At 40.7% G+C, this 22,025-nt stretch overlaps 1 protein-coding gene across 3 annotated transcripts; it reads left to right on the top strand.

Moving 5' to 3' along the window:
- Positions 1-394: 394 nt before the first annotated feature.
- rnf111 (ring finger protein 111) lies at positions 395-20,499 on the top strand. 3 transcript variants are annotated; one of them, XM_017404933.3, is made up of 15 exons: positions 395-526; positions 3,966-4,924; positions 7,634-7,766; positions 11,056-11,210; positions 12,438-12,632; positions 12,837-13,213; positions 13,584-13,830; positions 14,709-15,066; positions 15,147-15,272; positions 15,449-15,566; positions 16,054-16,134; positions 17,060-17,155; positions 17,423-17,509; positions 17,972-18,075; positions 19,076-20,499. In XM_017404933.3, exons 2-15 carry the CDS (start codon positions 4,048-4,050, stop codon positions 19,191-19,193), a joined length of 3,072 nt encoding a protein of 1,023 aa, XP_017260422.1. In that variant the 5' UTR covers positions 395-526; positions 3,966-4,047; the 3' UTR covers positions 19,194-20,499. The 3 variants fall into 3 exon arrangements, with proteins under 3 accessions (XP_017260422.1, XP_017260441.1, XP_017260428.1); XM_017404939.3 differs by lacking the exon at positions 395-526 and adding an exon at positions 542-932; XM_017404952.3 differs by lacking the exon at positions 17,423-17,509.
- Positions 20,500-22,025: the final 1,526 nt, after the last annotated feature.

The raw sequence follows: 22,025 nt of genomic DNA, 5'->3' as shown, positions 1-22,025 counted from the left end.
CGTTTTTAAAGTCATAGAACAAAGAGTTAGATACATTGGGTAATAGAAAATTGTAGAGTCATTTGTATATGTTTTTACTTCCCAAAAAGATGTGATTTTTGCAGGTAACAAACTTTTATTTTGTTGGTAACTCCAACTACGTCCACTAGAGGGCGCGCTAGTATTTATAATGGAGAAAACGACACATGGACACAATTCACGGTTATGAATCATTCAATTACTCGAGCTTTCTTTTGTATTGTTTAGTCACCTCAGAACCGGACGAAATAACCGTGTTAACTCTCTACAAAACATGTTCTTTTATGTATACGTTTTTATCCAAACTGCCTCTTTGAAACGGAATTAAATTAAGCTGTCGAAAAGCGTCGTAAAGTAGCCGTCCATGGGGGAACTGGCGCCCCCTTCAGGGTTTCAGCGCAACGGCAGAGCCCTTGTAGCAGTAGCCAGCCAACAAACGACCTACTGGGTAAACAACAGTGGTGGATGCCTCGGAAGGCAGGAATGGGAACTTCGTCGAGGGCGAACAGTGAGACATTTTTTATCTTGTTAAACGGAAACATAATAGATAGCTCCTGTTACCTTTCGAGGGCTGACAGGGCGTCTGAGCGGATCAAAATGTCTGATTATAACCGAGTATTTGTGAAGTGAAGTGGGGCTAGCCTTAGCTTAGCTCGCCGCTACCCAGGGCCCGCTGCCTTCGATTTTGTTTCACGGCTCCGCTTCGGGACTGTTGTCAGTTTCACCATCCCAGCCGCTGCCTTCCTCCCGGTCGCGATCGCAGCCTAGGCCTGTCTAGTTGCAGTTTGGCTTTACATTCAGACACTTGTTTGTTTAAAAGACAAACAAACATTAGCCCCTGTTTTCTTAAGGATTTCACTTCTCGTATCGTAAAAGGGACAGTGACACATTTCAAAATTAGGACTTAGATCCAGGTACGTATGTCTTTGTTGTCTTCTGTCTGGAGTGTTTATTCGGCTACAGAAGCTAGCCGCTTTAATATTTCTCTTTTTTTTAAATGGAGTAATATTAACACTCATAATGAAACCACATTTAAACGCTTTTATCCTTTTGGCCTCAGATGGGACACAGACAGCCAGCAGCTGAGCTTATTGTAATTACCAAGCGTTGTAGAAACTATGCTTAGCCTCAGTTTCCAACTCGATACTGTCAACCCAGTTTAATTTAGCATGTAGCTGTGTTTTTGCTGGCCTAATCAGGGTGGTTAGTTCAACAGTGAGCTGTAGATTGAAGTAGAAAAAGCCCAGTCGAGCAGCTTTGATTTACTGTTGCCATCTATTCAGTTTCTACTTTTAGCTTGAGTTTCTGATTTCATATCTGAATCTCCTGCTTTTAGTTAATCTCTTTCAAATCTGTATTGCCATTAAGTCTAATTCCTTGTTTGTTTGTTTTTTACCTTTTTGGGTTGTCCTCTAAGACATGCCAGATTTCTCTCTGGCATCTGAAGGGCTGTCCCTTTACTCTAAAGAGGATCTAAAATAATACCAAAAATAAAAAACATTGTTGGATCAATAGGGTCACAGTATCTGCTCACCTCCTGGCAACATGAACTCGGCATCCTTATTCTTAAGAAGTCACATCTTCATGTCAAGTGACAACCAGCATGTTGTTATGAAATAGACCTCAAAAGAGGAAAGCAATTATATTGTGCAGGATTAGTACTGAAGCAGATCAGTACTGGATTAGTTACTGGTATAAATAGCCTGTAAACTATATCACCTTGGTATAAACGGCTTCGTTCGCAAGACTAAAATAAAATAAACATTTTAAAAATTCTCATATTGTACACCACTGAGCTTTGGAGTTGCCTTCCATCGATCACAACATTATCACCACATTACACCAGCTGTCACAATGATATTGACATTAGGGGGATGGTGATGCTGCATGGTGGAGCAGTTGGGTCTCGGGTTCGACTCCAGGCTCGGGTTTTCCTGTGGGGGGGTTTGCATGTTTTCCCTGCGGATGTGTGGGCTTTCTCTGGGTACTCCGGTTTCTTCCCACACAACTGAAATATTCATGTTGCGTTCATTGGCTCGGTTTTGGTGAGTGTGGGGATGGGTATCTGTCTTGTTCATCTTCATGTGGCCCTGTGATGGACTGGTGTTCTGTCCGGGGTGCACCCCACCTCTTTCCCAACGAGCGGTGGGGACAAGAAAATGGATGGATGAATACCCACTGAATAAAAACCCTTGTTGTGCTTCAGTTTATCTATATAAATTAGATCTGGTTTTACAGACAGCTCATGGCGCACTTGTTTTTCTGTCTGGCCAGTTTGTAAGTAAAAGTAGTGTCTTACTAAAATGCGACCAGTTGGTGAACAGCATTCACGAGGGAGTCTCTAGTGTGTTTTGTAGTGGTTCTCAATTTCCTTCATGAGTCACGGAGGCACACAGTCGTGTCACGTTAGTTCTGAATGTGTTAAAAAAAAAAAAAAAGAAAAGAAATTGCAACACATTTTCTCTCAAAGCAGTCACAGAATCATTGTGGGCATCTCCAGTTTGTCTTGAGTGCGGTGGAGCTGTATTTTGTCTCCTGCACCAGAGCTTATCTCTGACAGAAAACATCCCAGGCAGATGTCCGGGTCTAAAATCCACACTGGTGATAAGTATCGAAAAATGGTCCAAATCTGCCAAGTGAGGTACAACGTGGGCAGAGGTGAATAGATAATAATGTGTATGACTGAGAATGCAGTTTAGCACACAAACATAAGCTGTGATTTTTTTTTCACATTTTCACCACTCAAAATGTGGCCACAAGGCTCACTGGTCACTTGGTTGCAAAAACTCAAATTTGCCTATTTGTTTTTCACAATTTTAAGTGGCAAACTAGTCTCCAGCAGTCACAGGCCAGTGAGATGCCACCTTCAAAGATTTGTTACAGTTTTGTGATCACTGTCAGTGTTGACGCCACAACTGCTGGTGTGCCAGAGGTGTTCTCAGCTGTGGGGGCTTTTAAAACTGCACATGATCACTGTGATGAATATTTCAGTGTACCATTAAAGTTGCAAACAGTTCAGAAACGAATTTAAGTACTCTTTGTGTTCGGGATTTACTTTGTCAATGAATGTGTCTGAATGTAGCTCATACTTTTCTTAAAGTCAAGACATGAACACAAGAATCTCTTTGACGGTGATTATTTGCCTCGATATCCTTATTTGATTTAATCTGCTTCACGCGCTGCCTGGAATCAGTGACATGAACAAACCGGTATCTACTCATCCGTAACTTTTGACTGCGGCTATTTCCTTTCTCCCTTTAACCAGCAGCCCTGAGTCACTGTGTCCAAATTTATCCAAAGAAACAGAATGACTTAGTGAGTAAACATGTTGGCTTGCCTTTAACATCACAAAGTCTTGTTGTGGTTGTGTTAAAGTTTATTTTTTAAGCCTGCATTCTGTTGATTGGTTGTGTAAATGATGGAAATATTGGTGTTGAACAGTTCGTTGTATTCTAAGAAGTACAATTATCACATCAAATGCATCCTAATAAAACTGACTTTTTACAGTAATTTTCATTCCAACCATTATATATTATATATTTGTTAAAAGTAGGGATTTGTACTATTTGTCATCATTTATAAATTTTTAAAAGATTTGAATTAAAGTGAAGGATGTACACTGAAAAGGTTGCTTTTCAAAAAGATTCACTAGAGTCCATTCACATTTGGTTACTTTGTTTTTCCGCTTCACCTGTAATAATTGTAATAAAATATGTTTGGAGGTGAATGTAACCGTTGCTTGTAATGACACTATTGGAGATTGGAGAGCTGAATTTTAAGATTTGAAGACACAGCCACCTGTCTGAATAAGATATTTGAATGAACTATTGGTGACTTTTTTTACAATTTTATGAATCAGAAAATGAAAAATGTGAAAAATATGTCAGACCTTTTTTAACTGAAAATTAATTTTTGCACCTATTAACTCCTTTCTATTTCGTTTCTAGGTTTTGTGAAATGCAGTGGACTGGAGTCTAGGGTTTAATGTGAGTGTGTTGGTGTTTGCCCTGTGAGGACAGACCTGCCACCATGAAGAGTGAGGTGCCGTCTGAGGCCACGAGCAGACGGGAGCATCTGAAGGAGCCACTGGTGAACCCAGAGTCCATGGAGGGAGCCAAGAACTTCCCCAGCAGCATGGAGGTTATTGGAAAGGCTGGCAGTGATTTTGAAACCCTGTGTGAGTCCAGGCATCGGCCCCTGAGGGACACGGGGACCCACAGAGACTCAGAACGGAGCTTACCTGGGCGCAGGAAAAGAAAAGGCCAGCAGGCAGGGCCGTCGGACTGCTCCCTAAAGGAGGGCCACATCAGTGAGAATTCGCTGGCACCTCAGCGTGCCAGAATAGACCTTTTAGAGCATCCCAGTGAGGATGAACGGAACAATGAGTCCTCTTTTAGTGACTGTGCTTCCTCCCCTTCATCCAGCCTGCGATTTGGGGACTCGGACACTCTGAGTTCAGATGACGAGGGGGAAGCTGGAGCTACAGGAGGGCAGCAGAAGACTCCTGCCCTTCCTACAGGGGGAGCCGCTGGAGTCGGCCTGCGCTCTAATTTGAGTCGAACTCGGGGCAGTCGCTCCCATAAGTGGGTGCGGTCCGAGGCTGAGCCAGTGCTGCTGAAGCGGCCATGTCTGAACAGCCGGCGGCCTCTGCATAGGAAACGCTTTGTGAAAACGGCTCCTGGAGGAGGTCAGCGGACTCAGAAGCAGAAAGAGCGACTACTACTGCAGAGGAAGAAACGTGAAGTGATTGCAAGGAGGAAATATGCGCTGCTCCATAGTAGTAGTAGTTCTAGTGACGAGCTCAGCAGTGACTCATCTTCCCCTTCTTCTACCGAAGTGGATGATGAGCTGTATGTGGATGTCAGCAGCACCAGCAGCCAGCCCAACAGTGCTACTGTAGCAACAGGTAACGACACACTTTAATACGTAACAAAGAGGTTTTATGTTTTGTACATCAGTTGTTGTTTTACAGCATGGGATATGTTTGTTATTGAACACTGCAGAACCAAGAGAAAGGTTTGTTAACGGCAAAACTTTACTGTACTTTACTGTACTGTTTACTGTAAGCAGAACAGAAAAAAAAAGTAAGCCAATGAGAGAGAAGAGGTCAACGTGATGTGCAGCTCGCAGTGACAGCTTTTGTTTGCAGAGCATGTTATCAACACAGTACTTTTTTTTAAATTCAGTCTGCTTTAAAGAAGTTGTTCCATTTTTCTTACTGTGTAATCAGGATTTAATTTTGTGTTTAGTTCCCCCCCCCCCTCGTTGTTGAGGCCGTTAAGTTGTGCAGAGTTTGTGCAAGTATTGCGGTTGCTGATACTGTATGCAGGTTTTAGTTGTGGCAATGTTTGACACTGCTGAAAATAATCAGTAATAAACGCTTGCATCACGTAGTCCCAGGAGACAGCTCAGAGGAGAGAGCCATCTTACGCTGATCGGTGTCAGCTCCATCGCCTGTCTCTGTTATGAAGCAGTAATGAAAACGCTCATTACTCTGGCTCAGCTTGGTGCAGCACGGCTAAAGAAAACTAACCCGTGCAAACTGAAAACCCAATTAATGTCTGTTCAGTGAAGCAGAAAGAAGACTCTAAAAGTTTTTGTTTACATGAGTTGATTTTACACAACTGGACAACTTGATTAAAAAATAGTCAACTGTATTTCAGCTTTTAGCTTGGACTTTCACTAAATAGGATAAAAGTTGCAACAGTAAAAAGACTTCTCAGATAATAAAGGAATAGCAACTGTTTCCCTCTGTTTTAGGGGCCTTCTTCTGACATGTGGTAATGGAAAAAGCCGTCCTCTCTACCTGTTGGAACAACAGGTTTACGCAGCTCTTAAATCCGCAGCAGACTTCTCAGCTCTCAATCTAAGCAAAAGAAAATAAAAGCCCCATCATCACCTTGGCTCCTTGTATCTCCTGTGTAGCCATTTAGCTTGAGTAATATTTCTGCTGCTGTGGCCCAAGGGGAAAATGGAAAGTTAGTTGTTGTGACTCTGTGGTAGGGGACCTGTGGGGGAAAAAACTGTTGAGCAGCCGCCTTCGCGTAGAAACACTAGGTCTCGAAGGAGAACGTGGCATTTGTTTACAGCAGGGGGGAAAAGCACGGAGGCAAGTGATGAAACCTGCCTTCTAGAGAGGGTGTGTCAGGAAGCACTTCAGCCTTACAGGATGGGGCATTATCGTAAACTATTCAATCGGAAATATATGAACTTGTTGTGATTTGAATCCTTTTGTTGGAGCACTGACAAAAAATGCAATAAAATAAAAATAGACATTTTATATTTTGTCACATGAGCGTGTTGCTATCATCAAGAGCAGCTCTGTCTCAAGCATGCATTACCTTTTATTTAAAACAAACTGATCAAGTGGCTGCTTGTTTGGACTTCCTACAGTGATCAAGTGTGACATTTCTGTGCTTTCTGTTGCTTGGTATATAGTTGTGTTGAGAACGGCAGTGCTATGTGTTGTTTACCCCAACGGTGCACATATTGGTTACAGTTCTCTCCCAACCTAAGTGGTGTTTGTGTTGGTGCATGAAGCGCCAGGCAGCTAGACTTGCAGAGGGTGCTAAGCAGCAGTTCTCATGAGAGAATTGGAAGAAAAGTCACAGAGGGGAATCATGGACTTTGTGAGCAAGTCAGCTAGTGATGTGCACAAAAACAAAGCTCACAATGTGAGCAAAGACGTAGCCGGAACGCTGTATTATGAAAGTCTTAGCTACTACCAGTTGTAGCTTCATTTTTTTTTTGCTTCAGCCTAGATAAAGAAAGCAGTACTTAAAGTTGTTGCATGTGCAAAGTGTTTTCTCACTGTCACCAGATTAGTACGACTCACAAACATACCCCAGTATCATTTGTTCAGAATCTAGGATGACAGTGATATAGTAGACAACCGCAGTAAAGTGCATAAGATTTACCCAGAAAGCTCAGTTTCGCGTGAGATATTTGACTCATGCACCAAACGCATGAGTCAGGAAGTCTTGCTTACACTGAGATATTGTGGCAATAATTAGAAACAGGCGTGCAACAGTAAGAACTAAGATCTATGACAACTGTGACTACACTGCCAGGGTGTCTATGAAGAAGGGGAAAATGTGGAAAGTGATTTATGTTCCTTACATGTGTGGATAAATATAAAAAGCTTAAAAAATGTGTTTGTCCAAGTTATTACAAATAAATGAAAAACCACAGTCCACCACTACCCGTCCAGGTTTTAACTACACATTACATTGTTCTTTACCCAGTTGTAATAATTTTCCCAATTTAACGGATTGTCTCGTTTGTTTTATGATGATCAATAAATAATTTGACTGTTATGAAACGGAGAATAATCTTTCCCAAAAACCACAGACTGGGTTTGAAAAACTGCACTTCATCAGTTAGATTAAAAATGTTTCCAGCTGAGTCATATTAATCAGTTCTGTACTTTCTTTAATGAGAGACTTGTTTGTGTGTCTATAAGTTTTTATGTAAGGGAACAAATGAGAAACACATGGCAAAGCTCTTTCTGAGGCCTTTGGTGATGCTAAAAAAAGTGCTATGTGAAACGCGTACCCTTTAGATTTTATGGTTGGGAGTATTTTACTGTTTTACTAACTTCCAGCGGTGTGTTCAGGTGCTTTGGATGAGGACGTGGTGGTGATCGAGGCGTCTCCGGCTCCAGCGCCTGCTGTTCCTGCAAGCGAGGAGATAAATGTCACTTCAACGGACAGTGAGGTGGAGATTGTTACAGTTGGAGATGGATTCAGGTAAGAACTATAAGCATTAATAAAGATGGACGAAATGTCTTCGCCCTTTTCTCCCAGTTCTTGTCCTTTGAGACTTAAGCTTCCAGCGTCTGGTCTTTTCTTTAGTTCTTATAGATCTCAATGGTTGGAACTGAATTCTTGTCAGCAAGCAGAAAAACCCTTTCAGCTAACAGTGTTAAAACAGTGTTGTGACATGAAATTAAATAGGACTTTGTATAAATTGTACCATCATGTAATCAATAAAGTCATCAAAATATTTCAGTATTCACTCAGATATAATGAATGCTGAGCAATTACTAGGGGCTGATTTTGAGATTTACCCAAAACTAATGTCTCCACCCTAACTTTCACTTCCTCTCTTTCACCATCATCCTTTGATTATCTCACATTTAAGTCAGATTTTGTATTTTATTCAGTTTGTAAATGTTTAGTTGGCTGTCAGGAACCTGAAGAGTGACAGAAACGTCTGCCTTTCGTATTTGTGTGTGTGTTGAACCCTGTCAGCATTAAGTCTGTGTCTGTATTGTCAGTGAAATAGACTGTCCTGATTGGGTATTTATTCCTGTTCTTTAGTTGATGTAGTCCTTTGTCCTCTTTTTCACCTACTTCCATTTTCTTCATCCTATTTCCCCATTCTTATAATGTGACTTTCTGACTCAATAATGACCCAATTCCTGTATGCTGTTCTGATTCTCAGTTCACAAACCTCTGCCTTTGCAATAACGTCTCCTGTGACCACATCTTTACACCCATCTTATACCAGTTTACTGTTAATGTCTGAAACAGGGTTTTAGAAATCATTATTCTGAGTTTGGACAGTCGTGGTTTGACTAATCTGCCCCCTTTCCCTCACTTTTAAAGATGTCCTGTCACATTAGAGGATATAAAGGTGAGATGAGGGGGGAGGACGGGCAGCAGAGTAGTGAGAGGGTGAAGAATCAAAGGCCAACAAAATGAGCAATGAAGTCTTTGTTCACATTGCCAGTGGTCCAGTTTGCCAGTACATATTGATGTGTAGTTTTTCAGCACAACTCGGCTCATATTGGTTCTGTCAGTGATGTGTACGGTAATTCCACATTTTTAAACCCTATACTTTTGATAGAAGAGTGGCTCAGATTCATTCAGATTTAGATTTTAACCACTGCACTACCAGAGGTGAATGGAGATCTGAACACAGCATTTATAGTCAGAAAATTAGAATTTCTTTGAGTATTGAATATATTTCCGTATTGAAGATTCCAGGATAGGAAATCCTGAATTATAAAGAAAAACTTCATAGTTTTTGTTTGCTGACAGCTTGATGCAACAAATTGTTTACCACTCCTCGCACTTCTTCTACCCTCACCTCTTCTTCAACTCCCAAACTCCCAGCCTTAGCTGTCTCCAGCATCATCCCCAGCAGTTTGCTTCACATTATACCGCAGCACTCAGCTCTGAGCTCTCCTTCTGTCCCAGGGGCTTGTTTCTCACATCATTTTGGCTTGGCACAGCCTCATCATTGCCAAGCCACCCATTCCCATAGTGATCATATTTATAATGTACTGTTTTCCTCTCTACTGGCACCTCATACCCTCAGGGATTTACAGTGGTAAACAGATATTTACAAAATAATCCCAGGTCGGCTTAATTTGCAACTCTTCCCCAGTGTCAAGTCCTGCTCCTTGGGATCAACCCAAAACAGACAAGGCAGGCCAATTAGACGCCCCCCCCCACCACCACCACCACCACCACCATCAACCTCTTTCTCTGTCCGCATACCAGCCTCACAGCTGTGTGTTTTGTGCGGGGGAACAAGAGTGTGTTTATGCCCGTATTTGCATTTTTGGTTCAAGTTTTTTGTTTTGTGTTTGTGAAGTATGGAAGTCAATGAGCTTCCTCTTTATTCCACGTGGACTGCTCGAAGGAAACTGATTGGATGGAGACTGTCTGAGCATATGGGAATCCCCCTGTATAGTAAACAGCCTTGAGGAAAGCATTTCCTGCATTACACACATCTTGGGAATGTGGTGGAAAACAACACTCGAACGAATATCGTGCACAGTGATGATTGCATCAATATTTCTTTCCAAATTATAACATTATGCTGTAATATTGTAATCCTGTGCATATGTTTCAGATTATATAATTGTCATCATAAACAAATCCCCCCCAAAAAATCTATTCCATTTAAATGTTCTGTCTCATCTTGTAGTCCCAGTTTTATCTCATGATTTTTAGATTAGACATTGTTTCGTGTATGACTCTTTCAAAATTAAATAAGTGTTAGTTTTGCTTCTAACATTTTTTTAAATTAAAAAAATAGTTGGAATTAATAATTAATAATTGGATGCTTATGAGGTTTATACAAAGAAAGACATGTTAACCCTTGATCCTAAAAGTCAAGATTAAGCTTCCAGCTCACCTGAAGCAACTGTTTGTTAAAAACTTGGAAATAAAGGAGGCATGAATGTAATTCCAATAAAGATTTCTTTAGTTATTTAATGTTTTCTGTGAGCTAGTCATAAGGAGTTAAAGAGCTAAAAATGTTGTCAGATCGACGCTCCTCGTCTCATTCCTGCTGTGTAATTTGTAAGAGCTCTCACTTAACTGTGCCGAAATCCCTTGGCTGAAAATCTCCATGGCAGCCCTCTTTACGGCCCTCCCAAGCAGTTTCTTGTCTCTCGGGCCCATTCCTCTTCCCTCTGATCGCCTGGCTTTACAGCGCCGTGGAGGGACATGTGGCTGTTCCCTTGGTTCTCACTCCGGTCTCTGAGGCCAAAAAGAAGAGCAACAGGAGCCTTTGAGAGAGAAAATTAAAAAGGAAAAAGAGAAGAAAAGGGGCCAAAGGCAGAGCAGGAGTGTACGGAAATAATGGAAATAAATTGATGCAATCAGTGAGGTGTTTGAAGATGCAGGGCCATTTGATTGCATGCTGTTCCTTCTAACAGGCAGTTATCTAAATATTTAAAGATTTTGTTTTCATTATGTTTCTGTATAAGTTATTAGGTGTTCTTGTTTGAGCTTGTTGATCTTTTTTTTATATTTTTATTTTGTATTCACTTCAAACTGAAGTAGAAACAGCTCTGCTCATTTTTGCAGCAGAACCAGATCTAAACTCTTTGGCTTGAGTTGCCCACCAACACTCTTTCCCTTACTTTTGCATCAGTATCTATTTGTCAGAACAGCTGCTGTCATTTAATTTGAATGTTTTGTTTTTCTTTAAGCAAATGTTTCACATTATCCTGGTGGTTCAGTGTTGCAGTTTTGTGTAACAGGTGTTCTTCGTTTTTTTTTGTCTGTATGGCTACAGGTCACGCTCGGTGGGGGGTCTTGGCAGGATTTGGGCCAGTAGTTGCTCCCAGAATCGTCTCCAGGAGCCACGTGGGCGTCACAGGCTCTCCACTGTCATCCAACCACTGCGTCAGAATGCTGGGGAGGTCGTGGATCTCACTGTCGATGAGGATGGTAAATATGGATCAAGAATGAAACCTTGAACCAAACCAGTGTCGTGTGGGTTACCTAATCACTGTTTTTAAGTTTTACCCTCGACTACTTCCCCACTTTTAGGTGTATGAATAATGTGCTCTCTAAGCAAACAGCTAAATGTGTGTGAAAGTAGCAGTTCTGTGCCTTGAAATACTCTGCCAAAGTCTTAAGCAGCCCCTCATTTCTTACATTTTTAAAAAAGAAATTAGACTTCTTACCAACAGTCTACTTAAAACTGCCTTTTGAATCAATTAAGAAAAGCTCCTTTGCTCTTTGGTACCTGCCGCCTGATGCAGGGACACAATTTATCACCATTAGTTTAGTTTACTTTGTGTAAAAACTAACAATAGCACAGGCGTGGGAACTTGTGCTTTTGTCCGACACTTGTTCTGTTTTTCTTGTTCTTTGTAAGAGCATGCTACACAAAATACTGTTGTAGTCAGGTACAAGGACTGGAGTGTGTGTGAGTGACCTTCAGAAAACAAAAAGCATCAAAATCACCTGTACGATTTCAAGAAATTCAGTCCATCAGTTTGCTTAAGAAATTTGTGAAGTAGCATATGTTTGGGTATCCCGGAGCAGCAACACATTTTTTGGTTTGTTTGTTTGTTTTTTAACACTGCATTAGTTTGAAGAACCAAACCTTCTATTTATCCTTCTTAGGAGTTTCATAACTATTGTCCTTGAAGACATAACTTCATGCGTAAAATTCACATTTCTACAGCTTGAAAAAAAAAAATCAACATTGTGACATTGACCTAGCTTGACCTTCATTTTCCTGCAATGAAACTTTGGTTTGTATTTTGTGATTAGACAGTGAGTATTTGCATGTCTTCGGAGAGAGAGGTAAGTATGAAAAGCAGATAGATTGCACACAATGAAATGCTAATAAGGTTTGTTTCTCAATGACTAAGCATCTTTAGGTGAGCACACACGATGCAGTCCATTCTGGCACTATTGCTTTACAGACAAAATGTTAATTTAATTTTTTGAAGGTCATATGAACTGAAAATTGTGTTTCTAGACAACAGTTTTGCAAGTAGCTTTCATTCCTGATAGTAACTTGAGTGCTGAAAGCAATGCTTTTCTTTGGGGTCACTCCTTTTTAATGCATACAGTCTGAAATGATGTCTTTAGCCTCATTTTTAGGTGTCTTTGTCATTATTACACATTTTTAAATTGTCAGTTGTCCATTTTACTCTCCAGATCTCTCAGTTGTGCCAACAACTTCTAGCAGCATTCACTCTCAGACTGTGAGGTCGTCATCTTCATCATCCTCCCATCACGCCTCTACCTCTGAGCTCAATGATGCCCCAGGCCCTTCCACTAGCTGCGCAGGTTCAATACCTGAAAGTATGCACGCACAGAGGCCAAGCGGTTCTGTTCGCACAACTGCAGAGGGTAAGATGGCATGAAGCTCCATGAAGCCAACTGTGTCAGGTTTTTGTTTTAGCTCATGTTAGAGGCGTCAGAGTTTATTTCTTTCAGGGTATGTTAAATATTTATCGCTCTCAAACACTGAAATAATCAGCATGTTGTGCCTCTAAGGTACTAACTGGCTGTTTGATTGTATTTTGAAATAATGGTGTATTTTGCTCTCTTCAGAAGACAACAGACCAGGTTTGTCAGGTACAGGAGGAGAAAACTCAGGCACAACCATGCCCAGACTCCCATCTTGCTGTCAGCAGCACTCCCCCTGCGGAGGCCCCTCCCCTGCTCACCTGTCCCTGGGCCACTCCCATTCAAGCTGCTTGCAGGCGTCGTCCTCGCAGCAGAGCGGCGCCTCTCAGCACAGCCACAGCAACACTCACCACTTTGTCCACCATATCCATCACCCTGCACCGCAGCCCCCGGGCACTCTACCTTTTCAGGAGCCGAGCTGCCCTGTGGAACGGCCCAGCGCTCTGCCCGCTCCCTGCGCTGGAGTCAGCGGCAGCAGCAATGGCGGTAGCGGCGGCAATGCAGCCCTCTACCATGACCAGGTATAGTTACGCTGGATCCAGTTCTGTTGTGTGCGTGGTTGTATAATCCCACAGTGTTTTCACATAAATCTAGTATCAGTTAAGCTGTCTGATTTAATAGTTTGTGTCAGTTTTATCAGCTGTGAAGTAGACATTGCTAGGATGACAGTTTCAATTTACACATCAAATTACTCATATTTTGAATTGGCATTTCTTAGAGACTGAAAGACACAGAATGTGCAAAGGTTACTGTCGTGTATTTTTTATTTTACACAGTAAAGGTGGATTGGATTATTTATTACGACTTAAAAAACACAAGCACAGATTGTAGTGAACATCAGAAGACTGCCTTTTGCTTTTTTTCATTGAACATTTCTGCCTCCTCCTACAGCAAACTCTGCCAGTGGATCTGAGCAACAGCAGTGTTCGAAGCAGTGGAACCAGCGGGGCTAGTTTCCATGGCAGCACTTCAGCCTTTGACCCCTGCTGCCCAGGCTCCACCTCACGGCCTCCTGCTTATGTTTCACATGCCACCCCTGGGCCCAGCCAGCCGACTGTGGTGGACTCATTTGGCTCCTCCATGGTGGCTCAGCCACAAACACAACCTCAGCCCTGCAGACATTACATGCATCCATCTTGTGAGTAAACTGCATCTCCGCTGTAAAAACCAGACATTTGTCACTGCTTTAATACCTCCTAGAATTTCAGGAGTCTCGCTTTGAATTATGATTTATTTATTTGTGATGTAGCTTTAGTGAAAACTGGAAAACACACATTCCTAAAACCTAATGCTAATAGTAATTAACAGACTGGTGGTTAATGTCCCAAGGGTGGTGGGAGCTGTTCCAGGCAGAAGAAGTTAATTGGTGCTCAGAATAATTTAAAATGGAGACCGAGTCTCCCTGGTGTAGGAAGAGTTTGTGGCTGCCGGTGCCTCTGCTCCCTTTTTGTCGCTCCTCCTCATTTTACTGCAGCTATAAAAGGTAGCAGTAAAGACTGCACCCAAAACAACAAATAAATAGTGAACCTAACTTTGTCTGTGACAAAAATATTTAAAAAAAAAAAGAACAAGAACAGCATTAAACATTTCATCTGATGAGTGAAGATGTTTCTACATATAGTATAAAAATATTATAAGGATGTCTTTTAATGGTCTAATTTCTCTGCCACTTTGCATTTTTGCCAAAAAAGAAATATTAGAAAAAACCTTATTTAAAGCCCATCAACATGTCTCACAGCCTGAGATATTTGTTGATTAGACCAATCATAAACCCTGCAGTTTATTTTTAATCAACGCCTCAAGCGCCCAACAACAGTTTTCTTTAAAATTGGTAAATATTTCAAAAAGCCTTCCTGCAGTGGAAGAACCTTGTAGCTGGAGCAGACTGGAAAATACTGATATGGATATATGCATGAATATTTTAGGTGTTTTTTAACAAGAACAACAATGTCAAACTTTGCAAGCTTTTTTTTTTTCTAATTAGAAAAATATTTACTCGTTCCATTTTAATTTCAGATGGCTCTCTAACACGATCGCTGCATCATCAGCCCTCCTCTGCCTGCCCTCATTCCCATGGAAACCCCCAACTTACAGCTCAGCCTCCTCCACAAGGCGAGTTTCTCATTCCCCACACCTTCCACACACCACTGTCGTCCCACCCGCCAGGTCACGCCGTGCCCCCCGCCCCTCCCCCTCCCCTGTCTACCCACCACCTCTCCACTTCAAGTGCCCCACTCGCCCAGCACCTTCCCACGGACCACCAGACCCTGCCACACCACCTGCCGCCTCTGGGCCCTTCAGTGCAGCGGCTCCATCAACACGAGATGCTGCAGAGGATGGAGGTCCAGAGGCGGAGGATGATGCAGCACCCCACGTGAGTAGCAGCGTTATGGCGTTTATCAAATAAAAGCAGAACTTCGTATGTGGAACATGTGTTTGGTTCTTCTTTTGCAGGCGAGCACATGAGCGTCCGCCCCCACACCCTCACAGGATGCACCCCAACTACGGCCACGGACACCACATCCACGTGCCACAGACTATGTCTTCCCATCCTCGGCAGCCCGAGCAGAGAACAACATGGTCCGTATCAGCAGGAATCTTATTTTCTCTGTAATCCTTGCTAGTTTTCTTGTTTAATTTAAGAATATAAATGTTTAAAGCAACTGCAGTTTTATTTGTTTTAATTTTATCCATGGGTTTAATAAAAAACTAACAAGTTTTGATGTAATTTTTGACTTGTTGCCGTTTGTCAACAGGGAGCTTGGCATTGAGGCTGGTGTTCCTGTGACACCGTACACTTCAGGGCATCTGCACCCCCACCTGCCCCACTATCATGCCCCCCCAAGACTGCACCACTTCCCCATCTCCATCATGGTTAGAGAAACTCTCAGCACGCACACACGTACACATACGTGATGCAAAGTCTGTCTGAGATTAGTTGTGCCGACCCCTTATTTATAACACAAGTTATCTCAAGGATGCTTTTGTGAACCACATGAATAATTCAGCAGCAATTACCAGAGGCTCATCAAGCATTTCAAGTGCACACTCAACAAATCCCATATCCTTGACTCGCACATCTAATGCATGTTTAGTTTGCATCTTTGTGATGGTATTCATTAGCTTTAATATGTATACATCTGTGACCTTCACTGTTACATTGTTGCCATGAACAGTTTGTTTTAATATCAAAATATTTTGTTAAAGATTAGATTCAGTTTTAAAAACGCCACCACCGCATCATGACCAGAAATCGTCAACAAATGTTTTGAAATCGACTAAAGTGTCGAAGATATGCACATTTCACCCAGGGTTTAACAGTAATGTTTTGTGCTACATTGCTTTTTTCCCCCCCTCGTAGCACACTGGCATTTCTGAAGTGACCTACCCGCACATTAGGTACATCTCATCTCGTATGACTGGCTTTGGAAGAACCTACGAGGTGAGCACTGCTTTCGTTTGTTTTACCACTGCCTTGAAATGTCTTGTATAATTACAGCATGACTTTTTATTTGGATTTGAATTGTTGTTTGCTCTCTTTATATCAGAGTGTCCTTGAGGTGGAAAACTTCAGATTGCTGGAATAAACAAACATATTTATTGTTTTATATAGAAGCAGCTTCCAAATGAGAGCATAGTAATTTCATTTGCGTGTTGTAGTTGAGGTCAACAGCATATTGATTCAGTTAGCATTAACAACAGATACTGCACATGAGAACATGAAGGTGTTGACCTTTGCTTGCTTCATAACTTGATTTATTTCTTTACGCTAATGATCTGATGCATCAATGTCTTGCATTTTCAAATGATCAAGTAACCACGATTATGGTCATGGTTAAAAATAAGGACACTTTCAGATCAAGATCAGGCGTGGGATCAAATGACATCATTATGGCACAACAACAAAACACACCATGATTTTGAAGTATATTAGAATCCAACATGATTTCATAATGTTTTTGCATCTGTTGTTTGCAATTTCTATGTATTTTAGGTTCTCTTCTGTGTCGTTTTCAGACAAATGGTTTGGGTTGTGGTTAAGGTACAGGGCAGGATGCCATCTTGTCAAAATGAGCAAAACGGCTCTAATAAATATGTAGTTATATATGTCATGCAACATAAATTGATGTCGTAACCGTTTCATGTCATTCCTTCACAGCATGTGGCACGTTTACAAGAAAAAGTTAAAACTATTTTCTTATTCCTGTTTTCATAGGAATAACAATTTTTCGGAACTATGTGACGAAACTCCTGCTGACGTTTGTTTTGATTTTATTAAAAAAAGCATCAGACCTACAGGAGGAGCTTCTAGCTATAGTTTGTATGTTTCACAGCCTGAAAATGTGTTTCTGTGGGTCTTTCCTCAGGACCTGCTGCATTTAGAAGAAAGACTGGGGACTGTGAACAGAGGAGCCTCTCAGGGAACCATAGAGAGGTGCACCTACCCACACAAGTACAAAAAGGTAAGCAGAGTGTGGATGTTGCACTCCTGAATCATAGATTTTAAAGGTGTTGGATGTAGTTGTGCATGTCTGTTACAGCATATTCTGGGACAGAGTGCTTATTGGTCTTTTGTGCTCATTTAAAACATCTGATGTTGACATTTAGAAAATCCTGTAGTGTCTTTTACCAGAGATTGCAGCTGTGAAGATATTGTTGGGGGAAAGGTTTCCTTAGAGGTTTTCAAATGTATCTAAGCAAGCAATCTCACACCCTGCCACCCAATACAGAAGGTGTTGGAGAGAGACATTGACCAACAGTTAACCCCTGAAGCTTGGGCATCTATTGGGAAAAATATGCACGCAACCTCTGAATCGGTGAGAAAAAAAACAAACAATTCAATTTGGAAACATGTCTCTGCTCACATGTATTTTAGATGTTAGTTTTATTTCTGGGGGCTGGGAAATTCGGCTTGTATTTGATTTAAATGACTTTGATTTGTTTATTTTTAAAATAGCAGATAGAAATCTTTTTTTTGTTTTGTTTTTGTTTGTTTGTTTTGTGTGTTTGTTTCAGGACAAAATGACCATTCTCTCTGTTCCCAAATTTTAAGTTTGTCTCATTAAACTGTTTCTCTCAACGTAGTTTCTTATTTTGGGGTAACGTCATGTATTTTTACGTCTGTCACATATATTTGTAATGTTACTGTAATGGCATAGCTGAGCAGTTTGAGTGAAATTATAGAATTATTGAGCATCTGTAGTGATTCTGCTGAAACTACTTTGACCCGTGCTGCGTATCAAAAGTCATGTTTTGAAATGTTTCTGAAAAAAAAACAGAGAAAGCTGCATGGTAAGCAAGACGAAGACGAGGGGGCAGACGAAGACACGGAAGAAAAATGCACGATCTGTTTGTCGATACTGGAGGAGGGGGAGGACGTCAGGTAAATGGCACCCCTCCTGGGTGTTTTTCCTGCCTGTTGCTTACAGTTTTCAGTGTTAAATTATGCGTTCAGCGGGCGTGTCTGAGCCTCCAAACACAGGTGGGATCGCAGGTGCGGTTGTTGCAGTTTGCCACCATCTTATGGGAATTCTTATGTTTTTCTTTCTTAAAAAGAGAGAAAAAAGAACCCAAAGGATTTAGAGTAATCAGCAGAAAATCCCAGAGTGCCTCAGAATTACCAGCCCGATGGAGTTGCTTTTTTGGCAAATTCTCAGGTTTTCTAAGACAAAATTCTGCCCTCTGTTGGCAGAAAGGCGTTATAGTTTCTTTTATAATTAGTCAAAATTGTCCTTTTTTTATGCACGGTCTAATATCAGTTATACTTTAACAATAATGAATGAATTAGTTGATTTCAATTACATATTTAATAAAAAATGGCTAAACTTCACTGAATAAGGAGGAGTAAAGTTTAGAATCTGTAACACACCTACAGATGTTGCTTCATGAGCTCTTTCAGTTTTCAACTAAATTAATTTAAGAGTAACATCAAAATTATTTCCAACACCACCAAACAACGTGGAGTTTGTTTTACTTTCATGAATAGACAGCCTGATAAGAAACCCATTTTTTAACTGGAATCAGTTCACTTTCTACAGTTTATTTTTCTATTCTTCCCCTGAACTAAATAGTTTTTTTTCTGAGTGTGCTTAGAAAACCTCAGAATCTTGTTTTGCTGTAAAGGAAAGAAGGGTTTCTGTCAGCTGAGGGGGTTTTAATTAGAAATGTTTATATGAAGTGTTCAGGTTGTATTAGTGAAGCTTATTTATTTTAGCTCTGATCAGCAGAAACCTGACAGGTTATAAAATGTTTGAAATCCTACGGCTCAAACACGGAGGGTTCTGCTCGACATCGAAGCCCGTTTCTGATAAATGACTTCTGCTGCGTTTGAGGAAATGCAATCGCGTCCATTTTCAGGAACAAGCTGTTTGTTTCCCCTGCAGGCGCCTGCCGTGTATGCACCTCTTCCACCAGCTGTGCGTGGATCAGTGGCTCCTCACCAATAAGAAGTGCCCCATCTGCAGAGTGGACATTGAGGCGCAGCTGTCTGCCGAGAGTTGATGCTGTTTTTTTTTTCAAACAACTCTTTTGTTCGTTTAGAATTTATTTTAAAATCATATTAATTTTCTCCTCAGTACTGCAGTCAACCAAAGATGGCATGAATTACCTGCGCAGCTCTTCTACGAGAAAATAATAAAAAAAAAGATAAAATTTTAAAAAAGCATTGAGCCTAGAGTGCCAGCTCTCACATATTACAACAGCTAGATTTCTCCATTAAGGATTTAAGATTTTATTGTATTTATAAAGCTTTTATGTAGCTTTTGATTGTTTCCTAAAGTGTCATTTCTGTTTTTGTTTCTCTGCATGTTTCCTTGCAATGCATTTCTTTGCACATATAACTTGGGCTAAAAAAAAACAACCCAAAATGGCCCAGCAAGTTGCCGGTGAGGGAGCTGCTCTAGTAAAGATGCATTTCTGTAAACCTAATGCCTTGCTTTACTAGAATAGAATGTCAACCTCCAGATTTTTTTTTTTTTTTTTTTGTTCAAGAAAAAGGAAAAAAAACAAACATTGCAGGATTCATTTTTACCAATCATCGTATTGATTAGTTTTATGTTTAGCAGATGTGGATTGTTAGTGAAAGATGTTTTTAAGTAAAATCAAGACATTCCTAATTAGGGAAACATGTTAACAGATCAGCTGCTGTATTTGTGCACACCCAGTATTTCTAGAGTGGAAAATAAACTCCATTGTTCACCTCACTCCCAGAATATGCACATGCTTTGCTACGATTCCACCTCCCTCCTGCACCTTCGTTTGACTACGACACTGTTGTCACCACCATCTTCTGTATTTTAGGGAGCAAGGAAAAGAATGTCACCCTCCCCTCTCTTGACTGTTCTTTAAAAAAAAAAAAAGAAAACAACAACAAAAAAAAAAAAAAACGGGCGATTGTCGGGAACTGCTGTGAACCTTTTTCTTCATTTCTTTTGTCGGCGTCCTCTCCGCAGACGGGCGTGCGACGCTTAATAGGTTTCTGTGAGAGGATCTCAGGCCTGCTTGTTTTTTAAGAGATTTCCTGTGAGCCTGCAAACTGGTGATCCTGTTTATTTGATACTGGCAGTGGTGTTGACTTTTTAAAAAAAAAAAAAAAAAAGAAAGAAAATGTCGTGTGTGTGAGCTCAGAGGAAAACACACAGTTCAAGTTGAGATGGATATTTACTATTTGTTCTCACTTTTCAAACCAATTTACCCCCCCATTTCTCCCTTTTTTTTGTCTCTATAGTTGAGCAAACATGTCTGTTACGGATGCTGTGGAAAGAAAAAAAAAAAACACTAATACTGTTGATTAACTCACTCGCATAGACTTGCACAAGAGAGAAAACGGCAGGAGAATAATAGTAAATACGACGGTGAGCTGAGGCCATGTATTTCCACTCTGATAAAAAAAACAAACTGAATTGAGTGTTGAAATGCAGTACTTAAAGCAGGTATCCATGCATTCATTGACTTAAAGGCACCAGGATCATATTATGTGGGATTTATATTAGTTTTGAAAATAATATTAATAATAAACTTGGATAACTCTTGTTGAGTCCTTTTTTATGTCCTCTTTAAGAATCACGTTTGAGTGAATGTTAGTAAGACTCCAATGCAGCGGCGGATCTAGGATTTGACGTGTTTTTTTTAAATACTATTTAGACTATTTTTATAAAACATCTTCCAGTCAACAAACATTATGGACATTTTGTCTTGTACTGTTTTGTTTCCCCACAAGGTAGAAACTGCGACAGCACAGTTGGAAATGTTAACCCAGCAGCGACCTGGAGGCCGGTCAGGTTTCAGCAGGGGGGGCGATGTGCATCTGGTGGATCCACCCATAGATTAGAGCAGCACTTTCTGGGTGACTCTCTGAAAGCTCTGGAGCCAGTTTGGGAACGTCTAAAAGCTTGTGTGTTGCGTTTTGTGCAGCAGAAAATGTACAAACCGAAAACTGATTTTCATTTTGACTCGCTTCAGGGAGAGAGCGCAGAGATTTGTGGCCTGATATGAGCTGCAAAAAGGATTTAAACTGTGAACCAGGAGCTCTTCTGTCCCGTCGTTATGCAGACGTCTTTGTCTTCATCAAGAATAAATCAGCTCTGTGGAAGCCATCAGTTGCTTTTTTTTTTTTTTTTTTTACCAAAGTAGGGTTTTACTTATTACTTCACCTTAAATTTGTATTTCTTATTCGTCTAAACACCAACTTTCATGTAATTATTTCCTGTAACAACTCTTGAGTCAATTCGGCAAAATAAAGCAGCTCATTAAAGGAGATGTGACAAGAATCAAATAATGTGCCTCTTTGGGCTTCACTGTACGCCAGGATGTAACATCCGGCCACTGGGGGGCGCCGTTCAGTCACTTTAATGTAAAAAAAAAACAATTATTCAGGCATTCAAATGTCTCAAAGTGATACAGTATTACCAAAGCAAATTCCTCAGAAGTTGCCTTAAAATACTTGCATGTGTTGCTCTGATCTGTGCATTAACTCATTCAGTTGTTGCGATTCTTTCAGTTCCTTCTGCTATTTTACTCTGAAGACATGAAGTTTTCCTTAATAGGATAAAAAAAGAGACCTTTTTTTCCAAATAAGAAAGTAATACTTCCAGTTTCCATCTGCTTGCAGGTTTATTATGTTTGTTCAATTAAATATACACAGGAAATGCAAGAAGTCTAAAATTAGAATTCAGTGTTTTTAAAGTTTTTCTCATTGGAAACAGAATATTAAGTAAAGTGGAGAAAGCTTTTATTACAAGGAGTTTCACAAAAGGTTGTACAAAAATCCTTCACCATGGAGTCAATCTGAACTTTAAAAAAGATAATTTTGCAAAAATGGAATAGTAGAACTGT

The sequence above is a fragment of the Kryptolebias marmoratus genome, linkage group LG15 (assembly GCF_001649575.2).
Source record: "Kryptolebias marmoratus isolate JLee-2015 linkage group LG15, ASM164957v2, whole genome shotgun sequence".
Taxonomy (NCBI): Eukaryota; Metazoa; Chordata; class Actinopteri; order Cyprinodontiformes; family Rivulidae; genus Kryptolebias; species Kryptolebias marmoratus.
This window is presented reverse-complemented; position numbering and strand designations above follow the sequence as displayed.

Coding starts and splice junctions, on each gene's coding strand:
- rnf111 (XM_017404933.3), top strand. CDS start 4,048: ATGAAGAGTGAGGTGCCGTCTGAGGCCACGAGCAGACGGGAGCATCTG. Junction 13,831..14,708: donor ACATTACATGCATCCATCTT/GTGAGTAAACTG, acceptor TTTTAATTTCAG/ATGGCTCTCTAACACGATCG. Junction 15,567..16,053: donor ACTTCCCCATCTCCATCATG/GTTAGAGAAACT, acceptor CCCCCCTCGTAG/CACACTGGCATTTCTGAAGT.